The sequence below is a fragment of the Amblyraja radiata genome, chromosome 13, assembly GCF_010909765.2.
Source record: "Amblyraja radiata isolate CabotCenter1 chromosome 13, sAmbRad1.1.pri, whole genome shotgun sequence".
In the NCBI taxonomy this organism is placed as follows: domain Eukaryota; kingdom Metazoa; phylum Chordata; class Chondrichthyes; order Rajiformes; family Rajidae; genus Amblyraja; species Amblyraja radiata.
In genome coordinates this window covers 25,072,151-25,094,632 of record NC_045968.1, presented here as the reverse complement: position 1 = coordinate 25,094,632, position 22,482 = coordinate 25,072,151, and the positions used below count along the sequence as shown (strand labels likewise).

The following is a 22,482-nucleotide window of genomic DNA, read 5'->3' as shown; positions in this document are numbered from 1 at the left end:
AAGCACACACTGTGTCAAGTGTATGAATGAGCTCATTGTGAATTGTGAAATCTGGTAAAGAGTTCAATCACCAAAGTGATACCACATGAAGTGGTCAGTTTACAACTCCTGCTACAAACTCCAACTGGCACCACAAACTCCACTTACTTTAATTCACATTTGCTATTAAACTTCTAAATCCATATTCTATCCATTATATAAGTTACACATTACCCTTATGCGCTTTCAACGTAAGATCCTGCAAATGTTTTATCATTCAGTGCCATCTTCTACGCTCTCATGTGCTGGGGTAGCAGGGCGAAGGCCGCAGATGCCAACAGAATCACCAAGCTCATCAGGAATGGTGGCTCCAGCCTGGGAGTGTTCATTGGAGGTGGTCTCGGAATGGAGAATGTTCCTCAAACTGCGTAGTGTCTTGGGCAATACATCTCACCCCCTCCATAACACACTGACCAACCTGAGGAGTACCTTCAGCAATAGACTGGTCCCACCAAGGTGCAGCACAGAACACCACAGGAGATCCTTTTTCCCTGTGGCTATCAAAGTGTACAACTCCTTCCATTTCTGTCATGGAGTAGACAGCTAAAACCAAGCCCTCATGATCTTGCCAGTCCTGTCTTTGTTCCTTGAACTGCCAAGTCTCATATGTCCCGAGAGTTAATTAACTTCACACCCATACAATGAAAAGATTAATATTACATTAAGTTTATTTATTGTTGCAGGGAGGCAGAATGAGATCCAAACTATTACATATCAATAGATTTTAAGATGATACAAACAATTCAGGCAATATTGGGCAGATATTGGTCTGGTGAGGATGGAGAATATTAACCCATGCGTTCTTAGGAATCAAGTGTCTAATATGGAACCTGACGATGTTTCACTGTGTGGCTTGAGGCAGGTGAAAGCAAAAGGCGCTGTCACCATCTGCAATGACAGAGATATCAAACAGTCAGCAATTATTGTTGTTGTGTCAGCTTCTGAGCTTGTCAAGCTGTGATTCCACATGTTTCTTCAAAGCAACAAAGGAAGAGAGTATCTCATTTAGTTCTTTCGCCAGTTCCACCAATTTCCAAGGTCCTGGCTGATCTCTGACACAAAATTCCACTTCGTCTCTCCATGCTCCATATTCCAAAATCAAATCTTGCCTGCCAAAATCCTATCGATCCTACATTGACCTAGCATCAAATCATGTTGAGGGTAAACCTCTAAACTTCTACTCATTATGTGTGGAAACATTTCCCAACCTCCTGCAAGACATAAACTTAATGCTTAGCCTCTGTCCCACTGACAGTATCATCACCAACACTGCCCTTCAATCTTCCACATCACCTCCAACCAATCTCTTCTTGACCCCTGTTCCCATCAATCTATCAAAATTGATACTTTGATTCCCTTTATTGCCTTGGTAACCAATCAAATGATTCCTTAACTTTATAAATACCAAGCAACATACAGTATATCTAGGTTGGATAATCTCATTTTATAATCAAGTTTTTAAAAATACATGTTGTTTTCTAATACGTCTACTGAGCACTTCTAATGCATCTGCCTCAAGGCGTGGTGTCTAGAATCATTCACACCATCCTAGTTAACTCTCCCCTGTTCAGTGCATATTGTGGTATCACGTTTTTTCTTCTTACATTCTAATCCTCAAATATAAAGAGAAGGATTCTGAAAGCCTGATTGTCCATTTTCGGTGAAAGATCATTGTTTATCAAAATCCCGTGGACTGTTGGCAATGTCTAGGTTTCACTCTTTGGAAAGTTATTTTGCACTTCAGAGGCCAACAGACCTTGCTCTGGACATCACTTTCTACGCTATCCACCTTTCTGCCCCGTTCTTCTATGTTAAAATCCTCCATCTCATCACCTTTAATCTGACCTTCTTCTCTGGCTTGGCAACATCTGCGGTGTGATGGGTTTCTACACTACTGGTGTGGCATAACTACAACCTTCATTTGTTCATCATGTGATATCTTTCTCATTCATTTTCATTCATGATTATATACTCTCATAAGCAAAGTGAAAAGAATAACATATCCCTTCAGGACTCAACTAATTTGGGCTTTCAATTTTTGGGATTTAGAAGCAGTTAACATACCTGGAGGGACACAGCTGTAGAGGCCTTCCATTCCTCTGACATATCCTTCACCCAAGTATTCTCTGTAATTCGTGGTGAGCACTTCAACCAGGCACTGGCTGTTGGATGCAAACAGGAGACCCCAGGAGTGGGACTTGACTGTACTGTACAATGAGAACCTCGCTTCTTCCGTTCCACCACGACCATATTTCTTCTGCATTGAGCAATGATTTGGTTAATTCCTGCAGAAGAAATACTGCTGCACACAAATTACCCACCAGAATGTGTGGAGGGCCAATGTTGTATACCATTGTTGTATACCATGTTGTATACAATGTTGTATAACATTCACAGATTCATGTCCAGCATTTGATCTTTCCCCAGTAACTCTCTGTTTACCAATGTGTTGCTATTCTGAAGTATAATTATGTTTGCAGATTGGGGCAGTTTTTTCCTCAAAGCTTCGTCAGGGTATCCTCCACTGGTTGAGGATTGCTCCATGTCAAGCATGGTGCCATTTAGGTACAAAGCAGACCTCCCTTTGTAGTGTCTAATCAAAACACTGCAAAGATTAGTGGCGCAGTTGATCGAGCTGCTGCCTCGTTGCTCTGGTGATTCTGGTTTGCTCGGGTTTGATCCTGACCTCAGGTCTGTGTGGAGTTTGCACATTCTCCCCGTGATTGTGTGGGTTTCCACTGAGTGATCTGGTTTCTCCCCCATATCCCAAATATGAGCGGTTTGGTAGTTAATGGGCCACTGTAAATTGCCTCTAGTGTGTAGACGAGTGGTAGAATCTGAGACAAGTTGATAGGAATGTGATGCGAATAAAAAGTGAGATGAATGTAGGGTTATTGTCAATACACGCTTGCTGGTTGGTGCACGTTCTGTGGGATGAAGGCCTAGCCTCCTACTGCATGCCTATGGGCCTATGTTTTCCACTGACCATGGGTTTATCCCAAAGGTCCGTAGATGAGAAAGAGTCGACTCCAAATGTTTGTTTGTTTACAAACAAACAAAATATTTACAATGTGCAAAGACAAACTCAAGATATTAACATGGAGAACAAATATTAAATACTCACTTGTTCCTCTTTTAAAAAGTTCAGGATTTGATCTCTCATATCTGGTCGGGATACAACAGTTCGAGCGGGTACTTGTGCCAAGTGACATGCCTTATAATCCGTCACAGCAGCCTGACTGCCATTTAGACACAGAAGCCTATAATCGGTGGATCTGAGACCAATAGCCCAATCCTTCTGTAAGTTACCTTGAAAGTGAAACATTGAACCATTATAATATAGAACATAGAACAGTACAGCTCAGGAACAGTCCCTTCGGCCCACATGTTTGTGCGGAACATGATGCCAAGACCAAATCGTATCTGCCTGCACATAAACCATATCCGTCCATTCCCTGCATATCGATATACCTATCCAAAGGTCTCTTCAATACCACTATCATTTCTACCTCAACCTCAGCAGCACGTTCCAGGCACTCACCACCCAAGACTTGCCCCGCAAATCTTCTTTAAACTACCCTCTCACCATAAAAATATGTCCTTTAGTACTTTATATTTTCATCCTGGGAAATACGTTTGGACTATCTACACTATCTATGCCTCTCATAATTGTATATACTTTTATCACATCTCTCTTCAACCTCCGGTGTTACAAAGAAAACAATCTAAGTGTCCAACCTCTCCCTGTACCTAATATCCTCTAATCCAGACAACATTCTGGTAAACCTCCATTGCACGTGTTTTCAAAGCCTCCACATCCTTCCTGTACCAAAGTGACCAGAACTGCACGTGATATTCCAAAGTCCTTTTCAAGCTGCACAACCTCCTGACTCTTATACTCAATGCTTCGACTAATGAAAGCAAGCATAGGAATAATGCCTTCTTTACCTCTCTATCTACTTGTGTTGCTTCCTTCATTAAATTCCTCTGTAAATCAATGCTGTTAAGGGTCACAACATTAATTGAATATTTTCCCCTTATATTCAACCTCCCAAAGTGCAACGCTTTACACGTGATCAGTTTAACCTCCACCTGCCGTTTCTCCCCCAATTCTCTCACTGATCTCTATCCCGTTGTATACTTTGTATACCTTCCTCACATTCCACGGACCTATCAACCTTTGTGTCATCTGCAAACTTGCTAAACAACCCACCTACCTTTATGTCCAAGTCTAGTTTAGTTAAACATATCACATGTACTGCTGCACATGTGACATAAACATGTACTCTGGTACAGTGAAAAGCTTTTTTGTTGTGTGCTGTCCAGTCAGTGGAAAGACAATGCATGATTACAATCAAGCCGTCCACAGTGTACATATATAGGGTAAGGGGAATAGCATTCAGTGTAAGATGAAGTCCAGTAAAGTCCGATTAAAGATAGTCCAAGGATACCCATTGAGGTAGATGGTAGGTCAGGACACTCTCTAGTTGGTGATAGGATGGTTCAATTGCCTGATAACAAATGGGAAGAAACTGTCCCTGAATCTGGAGATGCATTTTCACACTTCAGTACCTCTTGCCTGCTGGGAGAGGGGAGAAGAGTGAGTGTCTGGGTTGAGACTTTTCCTTCAATAGAAGGGAGGTTGGATTGCGTGATGGTCTGGGCTGTGTCCACAATTCTCTGCAATTTCTTGTGGTCTTGGATGCAGCTGTTCCTAAGTGATGCCTTGATGCATCCCGATCAAAGTCATTTATATGTATCACAAACAGCAGAGGTCCCAACCCAGATCCCTGGGGCACTCCACTGGTAACATTCCTTTAGCCTGAATATTGTCTTTTCACCATTTGACTTTTTCAAATGCCTTTTTTGTTAATCTGCCTACCCTTATTCACCTCTGTCATCTCCTCAAAAAACTCAATCATGTTAATAAGACACAACCTATTAAGTACAAAGTCATGTTGAGTGATCCTAATTAATCCACTCTTCCAAACAGATGTAAATCCTATTCTGAAGAATCCAGCCCAATAGCTTCCCTATCACTGACGTGAGGCTCACGGGCCTTTAATCCGCAGATTCTCCCTACTTCTGGAACAACATTACCTACTGTCCAGTCTATGCCCAGGTCAGAGGGTCAGGGAGAAGGGGGAGAGTTTGTGCGAAAGAGATAGAGAGTTGTTTGACCAACGGGATGAATAAGGAGGACTCGTGGAGAAGGGAATCTGTGGGTCTTCAGGGATGAGGCAGCTCCAATTACCAAGGGTTTGAAATGGAATCAGGAACAATGTAAACAAAAATTATACATCTTTGAAGGTTTTTCACTGCAGTAATGACTCAGGTAGAAAAAGGCTTTCAATTTACATTAACATGTATTAACCCTCTGGTTAATATTTGTATGTACAGTCAAAGAACCATCCATAAGCCATGTGACAAGGGCTCTGTGATATATTGCAGTGTGGAAGGCCATTCCCTAAACATTGTGCATGATATGCTCATGGACAAACTTGCTGTAATTTTCAAAATCACACCATGTTAATTTATGGTTGTCCTTTGAAAAAAATGGTTTCTTGGAGCATTTATGATAAATGACAATGTTGTGTGATGGAGGTGGTGGAGTTTCTAAGTTATGGAGTTTTAAAGCATATGGAATAAAGGTAGGTTAGATGGTTGTTCAAGTGTGAGGAGGATTCTGGGAGCTAGTCGCAGCCTCATTATGGTCGCCGCGAATTTTTCAACATGTTGAAAAATTAGCGGCGACTAGAATGAAGCCGCCATGGAGAGTAGCGAGAATTCTCTGGTCGTAGGTGGGTCGCCAGGAGGTCCTAGTGGGTTGCCAGGAGGTCGAAGGTTCTCGGAGGTTCTCATAGGTTGTAGCTGGTGCTGACCGTTGAATTTCATTGGCTTATTGGGGGAAAAAAAAATGTAAGTAGTAGTTGTCAGAATCAAGGATAACCGATCGGTAAAAATGTCCACCGAGCTTCACAGCCGTGTATCTCTGGCTTCTTAAAACTTGTCTCCGCTCCTTATTCTTCCTACTCCCCCCCTTTTCCCCCCTCTCCCCCCTCTTTTAAAGGACGTACCGTACACTGTGTTTTAGCCGTCTTAATTATAGCACCAACCTTCCTGTTCATTGTGGTATCACTTTGGCTTTGCACTGTGTGAATTTCACTCAGACAGCGCTCCCCCCACTTGCCCTGTCCCTCGTCTGCATAATGGGCTGGTGAAGGAAGCGATGTGTGGGTGTGCGTGTGTGTGTGTGTGTGTGTGTGTGTGTGTGTGTGTGTGTGTGTGTGTGTGTGTGTGTGTGTGTGTGTGTGTGTGTGTGTGTGTGTGTGTGTGTGTGTGTGTGTGTGTTCCACTCTGACAGTCGCCATTCCAGTTGCCGGTTTTTCAGGCGACTGCCGGCAACATGACAGTCTCCGGCAGTCACCTGAAAAATAGCCTAAGTGGGACAGGCCCATTAGTCTCCTACTCACCAGTGCCCACCCTGAGTTAGGCTATCCCTAAACAGTTTGGGCAGTGCGAGGGGCCAGAAACTCAGACATACCATCAGTGTTCTCAAAGACGGTTCCATGTTTGATGAAAGTCACATCGCCCTTTTCAGTGAGGCATCTGAAAGAAATTCAAGCAATAATTGAATAAGACTCTGTTCTTGTTTGGTGGTTGGCTTATCTTGCTGGGCTTCTAAGAGGAAGAAGTTTAAATTGGACAGTGGATGTTTGAGATGCATTGGAGTTGTTAACAGGTGTAATCTGTCATGAAACTGTTAGATTATTTAATTCACTCATGTCCAATTGAGAAAGAAATCCATGGTCTTATCCTTGGCCAAAAATAATGAACTGTTTTAGGAAGGCAAAGTCTCAATCAAACTCAGGAAAATCTAGTAATGCAAGTTTAATATTATTGACCTATGTATTATATTCCAGTATTGATTGCGTCTCCACCACAATTATATTCTAAATATTTATTTTCCGAGATACATTTGACTACAGAACATTCCCCACAGAACCATTGTTTACCAGCAACACAATCTAGACCAGTGCTGGTCCAGCAATGCTTTCACTTTTGAAATCCCCACTGACTAATTATTTCATAATGGATTTCCATTTTCTTTCCCCTTCTTGGAGAGATTTCATTGTATTTCCTACCGCAGGCCTTAAGCTAATTAGCCTGTAGCTGCCTCTGTCTAACTCGATGTATGTTTAATGTTAGCTAACTTCTAGCCCTGCATCTTTACCATAACATCAACTAAATACAATATCTGTCAACTCATTGCTTTTAAAATAAATCTAGGGATTTAATTCATCTTGATTCCAGAACATAGCCATTAATTTATATCACTTGATATTTACTCTTGCATGAAAAATTTCCTGCTGCCTTTATTCATACACAGTTAGTGTTGGTGGCTTTGTTCGCTCAGTGGAATGTATTTTTCCTGTGCTCTTTTTCATCATTGTTCTATTTATTGTTTGCCAACATTGTTGCCAATTTTATTTCCTGAATTTATCTTCATTGTTCTCGAAACGGTTTCTGTCCCAGTTAATTCCCTGACCATTTATATATTCCTTGGTTTAGTCTGCCCATGTTCTCCCCAGTTATTTTGCATTTATTCTTGTTACATTTCTAGTTTAAAGCCTTTCCTAGCTCTTGATTCTTTCTCTTAGAACATTTGTACCATTTCCATTTTAAATGGAGCTCCCTTCCCCCAAATCCCATTGGTTGACTCCTTATTTCGATTCCACTGCCACTGTAGCATACCAAGAAAATCCCCTTTTCCATGCCGGAATTATAGCGGCATCTTGAACCTCTTTCCCTTTCTGTGCAATAGCCAGTTTTCTTGTGGTTCAGTATGTGTTTAATCTCAGTATTATTGTCTCAGAACAAGGGGATCAACTCCATAAGAGAAATGTCTTCATTTCAGAGAGTTGCCAATCTGTAATTTTCTGACCCAGAGGATCAAGGGTGCTCAATCATTTAGGAATGAGATCAGGAGTTATATTTGACGATCATAGAACTGATTGATGGACTGGAAAATGGTAGATCATCCATGCAATGAATGGAAGATAGATTCAAGGCTCCTGGGAGTACACTGCTGTTCATTTCTTCAACTCTCACAACTCTTCTAACACATCTATTAGATAGGGAGGAAAATGTCCTCAACACTCTCCCACAAAACATCCTAGTGATGGCACCACAAAGATTAAACATAGAGTAAAGATGACTCTATGCTGCACTAATCCCAGAGCCTTGGCCTTAAGGAATGTTCCATTATACTATTGTGCTATTTGTCCAAGATAAGTATCTCTCTGATTTAAGGGGAACTTTGTGTTGTGAACAATTGTGTCAGTCGATTCAGATTGATCACATACAGAATTGGCCAACTCTTACAGAGCATACGTTGAATACAAAATAAAGTCCCCTCGGTACTATTCTAGTCCATTGGATGAAAATAATTTTCATTGTGAACCAGTTGAAGCAAACTGTCTACCTGAATGCACCACTGTAAGCAAAGTATTTCTCTTTTTCACCGAAGGCACACTTGTCTCTTCCAGGTTGAGATGAACTGTCTTGACCAGCGCACAGTGAGCACAGTTTGGAGTTTGGATCACCCCCGGGGGTACAGCTTTCATTGAAATACGTTGCTTCATTCAAAAAGAAAATAGAAATAGTTTTCAGTTTTGAGGAACAGCAACAAAGGTTTGACACAATTGATGCTCGCCACATGGCTCTGAACTGGCAAATACATAGATACATAGATACATAGAAAATAGGTGCAGGAGTAGGCCATTCGGCCCTTCGAGCCTGCACCGCCATTCAATATGATCATGGCTGATCATCCAACTCAGTATCCCGTACCTGCCTTCTCTCCATACCCACTGATCCCTTTAGCCACAAGGGCCACATCTAACTCCCTCTTAAATATAGCCAATGAACTGGCCTCAACTACCCTCTGTGGCAGAGAGTTCCAGAGATTCACCACTCTCTGTGTGAAAAGGTTTCTTCTCATCTCGGTCCTAAAGGATTTCCCCCTTATCCTTAAGCTGTGACCCCTTGTCCTGGACTTCCCCAACATCGGGAACAATCTTCCTGCATCTAGCCTGTCCAACCCCATAAGAATTTTGTACGTTTTTATAAGATCCCCTCTCAATCTCCTAAATTCTAGCGAGTATAAGCCAAATCTATCCAGTCTTTCTTCATATGAAAGTCCTGACATCCCAGGAAATGAACTGAGTGAAATAGGAATAGATTAAAGATCAAGTTGTGTGCTCCAAGTGGAATAGAACACATGAAACACTGGCTGTCTATACTAAATGAAACAAGTGTGTGTACTAAACAAACATGGTGTGTGTACTAACTGGACTGCAGGACCATAGCCATATTAAGTGCTAATGCATTGAGCAACCATGAGTGTAGAGAGAGTGAAGGGGAGAAAGGATGGGGAATGGAGAAGGGATGTAGAAAGTGGAGTTTAATATGGAGCGAGAGAAGCAATAGGAGAAGAGTAGACAATGAGAAGGGGAAAAAGGCAATGGGGAATTGAAATGGGAAAATGAGATTTGGGTTGCAGTATTAAAAAGGAAAAGAACAGTGTGAGATGAGTGGTGGAATCTGGGGTAATGTGGAGAGCATAGGTTTGGTGTCATTGAATATTCGATGGACAAATGTGGACCGACGGGCCTGCTTCTGCAATGTATGACTCTAAAGATAAAGTTCTCGAGGAACTCAGTGGGTCAGGTGACATCTGTGGATGGAATGGGCAGATGACGTTTCAGATCGGGACTCTTCTCCAGTCTGAAGATAGTGTCTGTTCATTCTCTCCACTGCCTGACCTGATGAATTCCTCCAGCATTTTGTTTTCCTTGTGTAGTTCCCAACATGGTTTACATTGCCATCTGCTGGTCAACAGCCACAATGGTCAGATCTACACAAAATATTAATTTTGAAAAATATTGACACCTGCTAAACCCAAATGTATTTCAATCTTTATTTTAAAGCAAACGTTGTCCAGTTACTCACACCACCAATCAGAAAAATATCACTTACAGTTATAAAGGCTGCAGTTTTTGATTTTCCCCTGTGCAATCAGCAGCCCCATTGGGATATTCCAACCAGTTTGGTGCAGAGCTGTGTGGCACGATTTCTTGCCTTTCAGGCCATCCCAGGTCAAAGACGGGTCCTTCACAACAGCTACTATATACACATCTGGAGCAGAATACAACCACATGCAATACTTGATGAACCTCCATATAAGTCACAACACATGATGGAAATTAACAGTTCAATTATGAGGATGGGGTTATGGAAACCAAGTTTGTGTTTGTTTTAGGATGGAAGATTAACAGACAATTCAGTGACGGTGCTGGCAATAGTTAAGATGGTTTGATAAGGTAGATAGAGAGAAATCCTAAACTGCGGTGGGGCAATGCCAAAATAAGGGGGGGATATGCTGAGGTCAAAGTAGGCACTTTATGGGTTAGCATTAGGAAACATTTACCAGGGGTAGTAGGAATCTAAACACTCTCCAGTAAGCACCTGAGGTTGAGTACAATTGAACATCTCAGAACTGAGCCTGATAGATTGTTTCAGAAGGAACTGCAGATGCTGGAAAATCGAAGGTACACAGAAATGCTGGAGAAACTCAGCGGGTGCAGCAGCATCTATGGAGCGAAGGAGATAGGCAACGTTTTGGGCCAAAACCAATAGATGTCGTTAGGTAAGGTTGCTAAGTAAAACAGAAGGGGAGTTTAGGGAGTTATAACACAAATGCATTAAAGAGAGAAGTACTGTAGTTACATACAGGGCAATGTATAACATGGTTGGGGAAACCTCATGATATAGATGACAGTGTTTGCATTATCCATGCTTTTTTTGTGACATTAAATATCAACAAGGCGTACCGGCGGTCCTCAAAATGTTGTGTTTAGTTTCGAGATACAGCACGAAAACAGGCCCTTTCAGCCCACTGGGTCCGCGCCGACCAGCGATCCTCACACATTTACACAATCCTACACAAACTAGAAACAATTTTTACATTCACCAAGCCAATGAACCTACAAACCTGTACATATTTGGAGTGTGGCAGGAAACCGCAGATCTCGGAGAAAACCCATGGTGAGAACGTACAAACTCCCTACAGACAGCACCCGTAGTTGGGATCGAACCCAGGTCTCCAGCGCTGCATTCGCTGTAAGGCAGCAACTCTACCGCTGCGCCACCGTGATCGCTGATCATTATTATTTCATTTTCCGGACATTTGAGATGTGTTTATTAATGATGCATACTGACACATTTTTGTGTACAAACAGAGCACAGTGCATGGCTTATTTCATGTGACAATATAATTCCATGTGACAAATTAAATGGGTAATGTTGTAGAGCAGTGGGATCTAAGAGTGCAGGTGCATGGTTCCTTGAAGGTCAAGTCGCAGGTAGACTTTTGTCATTTTGGCCTTCAACAGTCAGATTAGTGAGTAGAGAAGTTGAGAGGTCATGTTGCAGGTGTATAAGATGTTGGTGAGACCGTATTTAGAATAATGTGTTCAGTTCTGGGCACCATGTTATAGCAAAGATATTGTCAAGCTTAAAAGGGTTCAGAAAAGATTTACGAGGATGTTGCCAGGACGAGAGGGTGTGCACCACAGGGAGAGGTTGAGTAGGCTGGGTCTCTATTCCATGGAGTGCAGGAGGATGAGGCGAGATCTTATAGAGATATATAAAATCATGAGAGGAATAGATCGGGTAGATGCACAGAGTCTTTTGCCCAGAGTATGGGAATCGAGGACCAAAGGACATGGGTTCAAGTTGAAGGGGAAAAGATTTAATAGGATTCCAAGGGGTAACTTTTTCACACTAAGAGTGGTGGGTGTTTGGAACAAGCTACCAGAGGAGGTAGTTGAGGCTGAGACTATCTCATCGTTTAAGAAACAGATGGACAGGTACATGGATAGGACAGGTTTGGAGGGATATGGACCAAGCACAGGCAAGTGGGACTAGGGTAGCTGGGACATTGTTGGCCAGTGTGGGTGGGTTGGACTGAAGGACCTGTTTCCACACTATGATTTTACTTCGGAGTCACGTGAGTGACTACGTGAAGAACTCCGCCAGGACGCATGCGTGCCATTATCGTCAAACGTATTGCGCGAGTCAGCACGGGAGAGAACGTCTCCCTTTAGCGGCAAAATCGAAAAAGCTGACACAGCAGGTAAGGGACTCTGCAATTTTTCCCACTTACCTTGCAGGTAGGAAAATGCAGAGTGACCAGAAGAAGCTGCGGGAAAGCTGGAGGGGGAGAACTGCGGAGTAGCGGGCAGCCAGCAGCAACAGCAGCAGCCGACGGCACGCGGAACTTCCGGAGAGGAAACAGCTGTGCCCGAATTCGCTCCCGCACCGGCAAAATTCACTTCTCGGCCGGGCGGGAAGCGAAGCAAAAGACATCCCGTATGTCAGACTCAGGCGAGTCTGGCTTGGAGCAGTCGCTAGCGGCCAGTGCTGTGAACACCGGGGCCGATTGAAGCGGCTGGAGGACAGGGAACAACCGCGAGGGACCAGTGCTGTGAGTACCAGGGTTGGTCCGAGGGGTCCCTACGAGCAGCCGGGAGCGGCCAGTGCTGAGGGCATTGGAGTCGGTTTGACCGGCTGCAGGACTACCGCGAGGGACCAGTGCCGTGAGCACCGGGGTCGGTCCCAGCGGTTGGAGTTAACGGGCATTGGAGCAGGTTTGACCGGCTGCAGGACTACCACGAGCGACCAGTGCCCGTGAGCACCGGGGTCGGCGGTTGTTCAAGGAGATCCTCCGTGGCAGACTCCGGGAGATGGAGGCTGCCACAGTGGGCAACTAGTAAGCCCCACAGCAGTACCCCTCGGGGGCTGCACAGTGTCTCTTCCTCATCAGAGGAGAACACGGAGGGTCAGTTCTGGGCAGACCCTGAACGGGCCACAGAACTACTCACATCCAGTGAGCCTGGGGTGAAAGGAAACATGTTGGAACTCCCTGAGGGACGCTCAGGCCAACGGTGTGCGGGTGGCACAGTGCCCGTGAGCACTGCACCGCGCTGGAATTGCAGTTGCAGCGCCGCAGGGAAGTACCGACGGCACAGTGGCCGTGAACACTGCACCGCATTGGCACTGCAGGACCTACACCTGGGAGAACATACCGCGTTGGAGGGATGCAGGTCCAAGAACTCAGAACTGCTGTAAGTTTGGGACTCAGAACTGCTGTATGTTTGGGAGCAACAACAGCAGCAGGAGTTTAGCAAGAGATACGACTGATTGGCTCTAGCCCAAGTGGGAGGAGAGAAGTGAAAACAGTTTCAGTGCTGGGAAAACAGTTGAAAACTGAGGAATTTGGTTTGTAAATTGGTAAATCAGGCAATTTATCAGTCAATTTAAGCAAGACTGCTCTTAGCGAGCAGCAGAGAGTGAGCGGCCTTGTGAGGGAAGTGCCCTGTGAGAAAAGTGTGAGCCTTTGGCTCGAGAGTCTTCGGAGAGGAGATGAAAGAAGGAAATGTCAGGCAAGCTGATTCAGTGCGATGCTTGCAGTATGTGGGAGGTCAAGGACACCGCTAGTGCCTCTGGCTGCTACAAATGCGAGAAGTGCATCCAGGTAGAGCTCCTAAAGGGCCGTGTTGGGGAACTGGAGAAGCAATTGGATGACCTCCGGTTCGTCCGAGAAACTGAGTCGTTCCTCGACAAGTCCTACAGTACGATTGTTACACCTAAGGTACAGGAAGAGAGAAGGTGGGAGACAGTGAGAACGGGAGGGAAGCATGGAATGCCAACGTCCCCGGGTGTTGTACCTCTTGTGAACAGGTTCACCCACTTAGAAGCTGTCGGGACAGAAGAGGTGTTTACACTGGGCGGTGGACTGGCTTGTGATGCGAATAGGGCTGTTGAGCCAAAACCAAAAAGGCCTAAGGCAGGCAATGCCATTGTAGTGGGAGACTCCATTGTGAGAGGTACGGACAGGGGTTTCTGCGGCAACAGACGGGATGCGAGGATGGTGTGCTGCCTTCCTGGTGCCAGGATCCAGGATGTCACGGACAGAGTGCAGAAAATCCTCAAGGGCGAAGGTGAACATCCGGAAGTGGTAGTGCATGTCGGCACAAACGATGTCGGAAAGATGGGGATGAATATTCTGCAGCGTGACTTTAGAGAGCTCGGAAAAATGCTGAAAAGCAGGACCTCCAGGGTTGTTATCTCCGGTTTGCTTCCAGTTCCTCGTGCTGGCGAGAGCAGGAACAGGGAGATACGGGACCTGAACGTGTGGCTGAGGAACTGGTGCACGGGGCAGGGATTTAGATTCTTAGATCACTGGGATCTGTTTTGGGGTAAGGGGGAACTGTACAAAAGGGACGGATTGCATCTTAACAGGTGTGGGACCAGCATTCTGGCAGGCAGGTTTGCCACTGCTACACGGGTGGTTTTAAACTGAATAAGGGGGGTGGGGTGTCGAATGGGCTAGTGGAGGATGGAGTTAAAGGGAAAGGGTTTCTTAAATGTGTGAGCGTAGAGACAGAGGGGTGTAAAATGAGGGTAGAAGCAATAGGTAGCAAGGTGAAAAGTAAAAGTGGCAGGCCGGAAAATCCAGGGCAAAAATCAAAAAGGGCCACTTTTCAACAAAATTGTATAAGGGGTAAGAGTGTTGTAAAAACAAGCCTGAAGGCTTTGTGTCTCAATGCAAGGAGCATGCGTAATAAGGTGGATGAGTTGAATGTGCAGATAGCTATTAATAACTATGATATAGTTGGGATCACGGAGACATGGCTCCAGGGTGACCAAGGCTGGGAGCTGAACATCCAGGGATATTCAATATTCAGGAGGGATAGAGAGAAAGGAAAAGGAGGTGGGGTAGCGTTGCTGATTAGAGAGGAGATTAACGCAATGGAAAGGAAGGACATTAGTTTGCAGGATGTGGAATCGGTATGGGTAGAGCTGCGAAACACTAAGGGGCAGAAAACGCTGGTGGGTGTTGTGTACAGGCCACCTAACAGTAGTAGTGAAGTTGGAGATGGTATCAAACAGGAAATTAGAAATGCGTGCGACAAAGGCAAAACCGTTATAATGGGTGACTTCAATCTACATATAGATTGGGTGAATCAAATTGGCAGGGGTGCTGAGGAAGAGGATTTTTTGGAATGTATGCGGGATAGTTATCTGAATCAACATGTAGAGGAACCAACGAGAGAGCAGGCTATTTTAGACTGGGTATTGAGTAATGAGGAAGGGTTAGTTAGCAGTCTTGTTGTACGTGCCCCCTTGGGCAAGAGTGACCATAATATGGTTGAGTTCTTCATTAGGATGGAGAGTGACATTGTTAATTCAGAAACAATGGTTCTGAACTTAAAGAAAGGTAACTTTGAGGGTATGAGACGTGAATTGTCCAAGATTGACTGGCAATTAATTCTAAAAGGGTTGACGGTGGATATGCAATGGAAGACATTTAAAGACTGCATGGATGAACTACAAAAATTGTTCATCCCAGTTTGGCAAAAGAATAAATCAGGGAAGGTAGTGCATCCGTGGATAACAAGGGAAATCAGGGATAGTATCAAAGCGAAGGATGATGCGTACAAATTAGCCAGAAAAAGCAGCATACCGGAGGACTGGGAGAAATTCAGAGACCAGCAGAGGAGGACAAAGGGCTTAATTAGGAAAGGAAAAATAGATTATGAAAGAAAACTGGCAGGGAACATAAAAACTGAATGCAAAAGTTTTTATGGATATGTGAAAAGAAAGAGATTAGTTAAAACAAATGTAGGTCCCTTGCAGTCAGAAACAGGTGAGTTGATCATGGGGAACAAGGATATGGCGGACCAATTGAATAACTACTTTGGTTCCGTCTTCACTAAGGAAGACATAAATAATCTGCCGGAAATAGCAGGGGACCGCGGGTCAAAGGAGTTGGAGGAATTGAGTGAAATCCAGGTTAGCCGGGAAGTGGTGTTGGGTAAATTAAATGGATTAAAGGCCGATAAATCCCCAGGGCCAGATAGGCTGCATCCCAGAGTACTTAAGGAAGTAGCTCCAGAAATAGTGGATGCATTAGCAATAATCTTTCAAAACTCTTTAGATTCTGGAGTAATTCCTGAGGATTGGCGGGTAGCAAACGTAACCCCACTTTTTAAGAAGGGAGGGAGAGAGAAAACGGGGAATTACAGACCAGTTAGTCTAACATCGGTAGTGGGGAAACTGCTAGAGTCAGTTATTAAAGATGGGATAGCAGCACATTTGGACAGTGGTGAAATCATTGGACAATGTCAGCATGGATTTACAAAAGGTAAATCATGTCTGATGAATCTTATAGAATTTTTCGAGGATGTAACTAGTAGCGTGGATAGGGGAGAACCAGTGGATGTGGTGTATCTGGACTTCCAGAAGGCTTTCGACAAGGTCCCACATAAGAGATTAGTTTACAAACTTAAAGCACACGGCATTGGGGGTTCAGTATTGATGTGGATAGAGAACTGGCTGGCAAACAGGAAGCAAAGAGTAGGAGTAAACGGGTCTTTTTCACAATGGCAGGCAGTGACTAGTGGGGTACCGCAAGGCTCAGTGCTGGGACCCCAGCAATTTACAATATATATTAATGATCTGGATGAGGGAATTGAAGGCAATATCTCCAAGTTTGCGGATGACACTAAGCTGGGGGGCAGTGTTAGCTGTGAGGAGGATGCTAGGAGACTGCAAGGTGACTTGGATAGGCTGGGTGAGTGGGCAAATGTTTGGCAGATGCAGTATAATGTGGATAAATGTGAGGTTATCCATTTTGGTGGCAAAAACAGGAAAGCAGACTATTATCTAAATGGTGGCCGACTAGGAAAAGGGGAGATGCAGCGAGACCTGGGTGTCATGGTACACCAGTCATTGAAAGTGGGCATGCAGGTGCAGCAGGCAGTGAAGAAAGCGAATGGTATGTTAGCTTTCATAGCAAAAGGATTTGAGTATAGGAGCAGGGAGGTTCTACTGCAGTTGTACAGGGTCTTGGTGAGACCACACCTGGAGTATTGCGTACAGTTTTGGTCTCCAAATCTGAGGAAAGACATTATTGCCATTTAGGGAGTGCAGAGAAGGTTCACCAGACTGATTCCTGGGATGTCAGGACTGTCTTATGAAGAAAGACTGGATAGACTTGGTTTATACTCTCTAGAATTTAGGAGATTGAGAGGGGATCTTATAGAAACTTACAAAATTCTTAAGGGGTTGGACAGGCTAGATGCAGGAAGATTGCTCCCGGTGTTGGGGAAGTCCAGGACAAGGGGTCACAGCTTAAGGATAAGGGGGAAATCCTTTAAAACCGAGATGAGAAGAACTTTTTTCACACAGAGAGTGGTGAATCTCTGGAACTCCCTGCCACAGAGGGTAGTCGAGGCCAGTTCATTGGCTATATTTAAGAGGGAGTTAGATGTGGCCCTTGTGGCTAAGGGGATCAGAGGGTATGGAGAGAAGGCAGGTACGGGATACTGAGTTGGATGATCAGCCATGATCATATTGAATGGCGGTGCAGGCTCGAAGGGCCGAATGGCCTACTCCTGCACCTAATTTCTATGTTTCTATGTTTCTAAGAAGAAAGCCTCTAGTGGGTAAGTCCCGTGGCAGCACCTTTTTACAGGGCTGTAGCTCACTTCTATTACTACAGGGAAGTGCTTGAGGGAAGGACAGATTCAGGAGATGGAAGCAGCACCTTCTATAGGGCTATATCATGCTTTCTCCCTCCCCAGTAGACTCTTCTGTCAGAAGAATGCTGGGGTCTAGTCCTGGACAGGTAATAGATATATTGCTGTAACTATGAGGTGATGCCATTCTTAGTCACCAAGTCATAGAGTGTATTATTGGTCCTTTCCTGATAGAAATACAGGAATCATATGTTGTGATTAAGGATCTAGCAGGCCAAACTTGATGGCATATTCCATCCTCATCTGGCAGTCACAAGGGAATGTCTGTTTTATGTTTCAGGGGAAATCAACAGGGATAAGTTAAAGCTAACTGGGAAAGATCTATTAACCAGATTAGAAGCTAGCATAGACTACATGGCTTGCTATAAACTGGTGGGGCAAACATTAGCCATAGCTGTCACTGGCCACCAAGGATTGTAAATCCCTGAATGTACTAACCATTCTGGAACATCCAACCGGGATTGACGCGGGCCTGCGTTAACCCCAAACCTCCAAGCAAAACCCTTTATTTGGAGGTGACCCATCTAGAAGGTCAAGGAGTTGGACGATGAAGCCAAACTGGAGCTCACCTAGACGTCCAAACATCGTCCTCAAAGGTATCGCCCTATGCTGGAAGATGTATACACCCACAACACATGGCCTTGGGGATCCAGAAGGAAACAGAAACCCACTGGTAACTAAGGAAGTCTGGTTTCTTTACTAAATTAAGGAAGGAAGGAGGTTGGTTCACATGGCAGTGACTTTGCCGTAAGGAAGGGTACAGCCTTAATGGATGCTTGCAGGGAACAAAACCATCCACCAGACTGGTAGTAGAATATTGGCATTAGGGGCTGTGTGCCAGCCACATGATATCGTGACCTTCACATAATCAAATTACTGAGCGCAAACACTCGTCACTCAATAATTTATGGGGGGGGGTCATTCTGACAGACTAATGAAGCAACCAACAGAGGCCACTATGGTACAAAAATGGTGGAACATACATTAGGCTTGTTCCTAACCAAACATTAACAGTTACCCGTCTATGGAACCACATACTGATGGGCCTTGGATTGGGACGCTACTAATACCATCTCCAGCTGTGCGGGAGAAGGAATGCACAGGAGGCATCACTACTAATGTTGGGCATATATACCTGGGGAAGTGAGTGCAAGCCATGGCTTTAAGTCATATTGTTTGGGTTATATCACCAGTATGTTAGACTACAAATTGACAACACCACCGAGGTAGCAATGTCAACCATATGGGTAGAAACATATCGACACCATGTGACTAGCTGGCCAACACTATTTGTGAATTGAATTAAATTAAATTGAATCCTTTATTGTCATTCAGACCTTTCGGTCTGAACGAAATGTTGTTGCCTGCAGCCATACATGTAATAATAACAACACACAATAAACACAAATTGGCATCCACCACAGTGAGTTCACCAGACACCTCCTCACTGTGATGGAGGCAAAAGTCTTAGAGTTACTGTCTCTATTAACCTGGATTAATAGCGTATGGAGATAGAGATTTGGATACCAGCTACCAACTACCAGTGAAACTGAATTTAGTGGCAGACATCATGTCACGCTAGTCTAAAAACACTGTATGGATGTTGGATAAAATATGTATTGCTGGAACAGCACGGTATGGAACACCAGATAACGACCTATTCACATCCATGCTCTTACCAGTTATCGAATTATGTTCTTGGGAGCCAGAACCTGGGGCAGTGGTTCAGACGTATCTTCGCTGACTGGGGGATCATTTATGCATCCCTCCCTTTGCCTCATCAGTCGGGTATTTAGGTGACAACAATAGACTCCACGTCTCAAATTTTGATAATACCTGATTGCCCTACGCAATCATGGGTCCGGGTGATATCAACATGGGTCAGAACCATACATCATCATCCATCATAGACCTAACTTACTGGTTATTCCCGCACTAGGGGAGTTACCCATGTCACTATTATATATTAACCAATTTATTTTAGAGTTGAAAGCTCCTCTTCTACACCTGGGACTGAAGGACCGTATGCGAAATTATTTTAGCGGGTCACAGACAGTCCACCCAAACATCAGTACTTGGTATCATCTAGGTACGGGAAGTACTGCCACAACTATACTCATCACCCACAGATCTATGAACATCCCGTCTGTTCTGGAATTCCTGGCAGCCTCCATTACGATGAGAGGCTCAGTCATAGTGCCATCTACTGCACCAGAAGTGCTCTGTCAACATACCTGTTGAAGGTACAGAACCGCATTCTGTTGGGACACACCCTGGTAACAAAACTCATGAGGGGCATTTTAAAATTAATCCTCAAGAACCAGGTACTCCCAAATATGGGATGTGAGCATTGTACGGACCATGTTAAGAAACTAGTCTCCAGCTACAGCTCTGTCCTTACGGAAACTGACTATAAAACAGTCATGCTGATGGTCCTGGTCACGGCACAAAGGGTCCAGTCACTACAGAAAATAAGGTTGGACAACATGATTAATTCATCTGGAATTTAATTTTCACATCAATGTAATAGTCATAAGGAACAGACAGGGGTCAGCAGGCCTAAACCCGAATTCAGGGCCTACCCTACAGATGGTCATCTCTGTATTATAACACACTTACTATCATACCTGAAGTATACTAAGATCATCAGAGGGAAGAAATGTCACTTTAATCAACTACTAACAGCCACTCAAACAGTGACAGTCCAGACAATCTCTAGATGGCTAAAACAAGTCCTAAATAGGCTGGAGTGGACACTAGCATTTCAAATCTCACTCCACCAGGGCTGCAGCTACATTGGCAGCTATGAAGTTGGAAGTACCAATGGACTAATCCTCAAGACAGCAGGATGGTCAACGGAGGAAACTTTCCAACGACTTTATAACAAACCAGTCATTGAATCTGGAACACTTGCAGAAACAACTTTAAGTTCTGTATATAATTTACCCCAGGAATAGGGGCAATAATTGGTGTTAATATTTTTACTATTGAGTTTCAATATCGTATTGATGTCTAATAATGTTAACTTTATTCTCCCCAAAAATCAAGGCAGATGTGATGCATGGACTCGTTCCACGGCATGAAATCACAGAGCTTTAAAATCTTCACGTAGTCACTCACGTGACTCCGAAGTAAAATAGTAAGATTAAACGAGAACTTACCAGTTTGAAGTTTGATCTTTATTTTATGAGGAGGAACGTTGAGGGAATACGTGCCCTCCGCTCCCACCCTTGATCATAGTCTGAACTGGTATCTGTTGTCTAATCTTACTATGTTTAGTCATTATAGTTATCTGTGATTCCACACCGCTGCTTTGAAGAATGACACGCATGCGTCCTGGCGGGGTTCTTCACGTATTCCCTCAACGTTCCTCCTCATAAACTAAAGATCAAACTTCAAACTGGTAAGTTCTCGTTTAATCTTACTATTCTCTATGACTTTATAGCCTGTATTTACTTGATTCACATTTATTAATTGGGATTTGGCTGGGGAATGTTGGTTATCAGGAGCTATTTATCCGGACCTGGTGTGGAAACAGAGCTAGTCCCAATGTGGAAACACATCCCAGTCGCAGTGTAGAAACACATTCTAGTCCCATGGCAGATGCAGCTCAGTTGAATGGTTTGCATAAAATCTATGTAGTTCTTTATAAGTCTTCTGAACATTTAGCCATAAGAAAGTGAAACTCACATGGTTCTGTCAGCTGTGCTGGATCATGGCAAGGTGCAAGATTTTCTGTGGGTATAAATATAAAAGGATACAGAGGGTTAAATGAACACTGATCATCCAACTCAGTATCCCGTACCTGCCTTCTCTCCATACCCTCTGATCCCCTTAGCCACAAGGGCCACATCTAACTCCCTCTTAAATATAGCCAATGAACTGGCCTCAACTACCCTCTGTGGCAGAGAGTTCCAGAGATTCACCACTCTCTGTGTGAAAAAAGTTCTTCTCATCTCGGTTTTAAAGGATTTCCCTCTTATCCTTAAGCTGTGACCCCTTGTCCTGGACTTCCCCAACATCGGGAACAATCTTCCTGCATCTTGCCTGTCCAACCCCTTAAGAATTTTGTAAGTTTGTATAAGATCCCCTCTCAATCTCCTAAATTCTAGAGAGTATAAACCAAGTCTATCCAGTCTTTCTTCATAAGACAGTCCTGACATCCCAGGAATCAGTCTGGTGAACCTTCTCTGCACTCCCTCTATGGCAATAATGTCCTTCCTCAGATTTGGAGACCAAAACTGTACGCAATACTCCAGGTGTATTGTCGCTGTACAATGACAATGACACTCTCTTTGAGTAAAACCTCAATACCATTGCACCATGGTGTTATAGAAGCAGGACAAATGATGGAAGTCCATGGGAAAATGTGGATAACCTCCACAACTCTTCCGAGCTGAAGAAAGAGATGGGACTTTCATTTGGGAGTCCATGGTGATCTGTTCAAAAATCAGGATGAGATTTGGAGAAGGTGGCACAGAAGCAGGGCATTTAATAAATAACATGCATAGGCACCTACCTTTGTCATAATATTCAGTCATAACTGGCACAAGGCCACACCTTCCTGCAGCAATCAGTACTGAACTGTGAAGAACAACAGCATCAGCTTCTTCCAACTGCAAAGCAAGACACTCTGTCAGCAAATCAGACTCCTGAAAGCTACTTGTTATCTAAACCTCGGCCCGTTTGCTAAATAGCACTGAGGATCGTAATGGTCCAGGTCATTGTCCCGTGTGGGTCCATTATTATACCTATGTGTTTAATGTTTATATGT

At 44.0% G+C, this 22,482-nt stretch overlaps 1 protein-coding gene across 1 annotated transcript in view; it reads right to left on the bottom strand.

Annotated features, from left to right (window-relative positions):
• Positions 1–688: 688 nt before the first annotated feature.
• LOC116980146 (serotransferrin-B-like) overlaps positions 689–22,482 on the bottom strand; it is a 38,320-nt gene continuing 16,526 nt past the window's right edge. Inside the window, exons 4-11 of the mRNA XM_033032257.1 lie at positions 22,228–22,324; positions 21,399–21,443; positions 10,081–10,239; positions 8,525–8,678; positions 6,584–6,648; positions 3,164–3,348; positions 2,104–2,296; positions 689–927 (exon numbers count right to left, since the gene is read on the bottom strand). Of these exons, the coding sequence (XP_032888148.1) occupies positions 881–927; positions 2,104–2,296; positions 3,164–3,348; positions 6,584–6,648; positions 8,525–8,678; positions 10,081–10,239; positions 21,399–21,443; positions 22,228–22,324 (945 nt within the window). The 3' untranslated portion in view covers positions 689–880. The remainder of the gene's footprint in view (positions 928–2,103; positions 2,297–3,163; positions 3,349–6,583; positions 6,649–8,524; positions 8,679–10,080; positions 10,240–21,398; positions 21,444–22,227; positions 22,325–22,482) is intronic.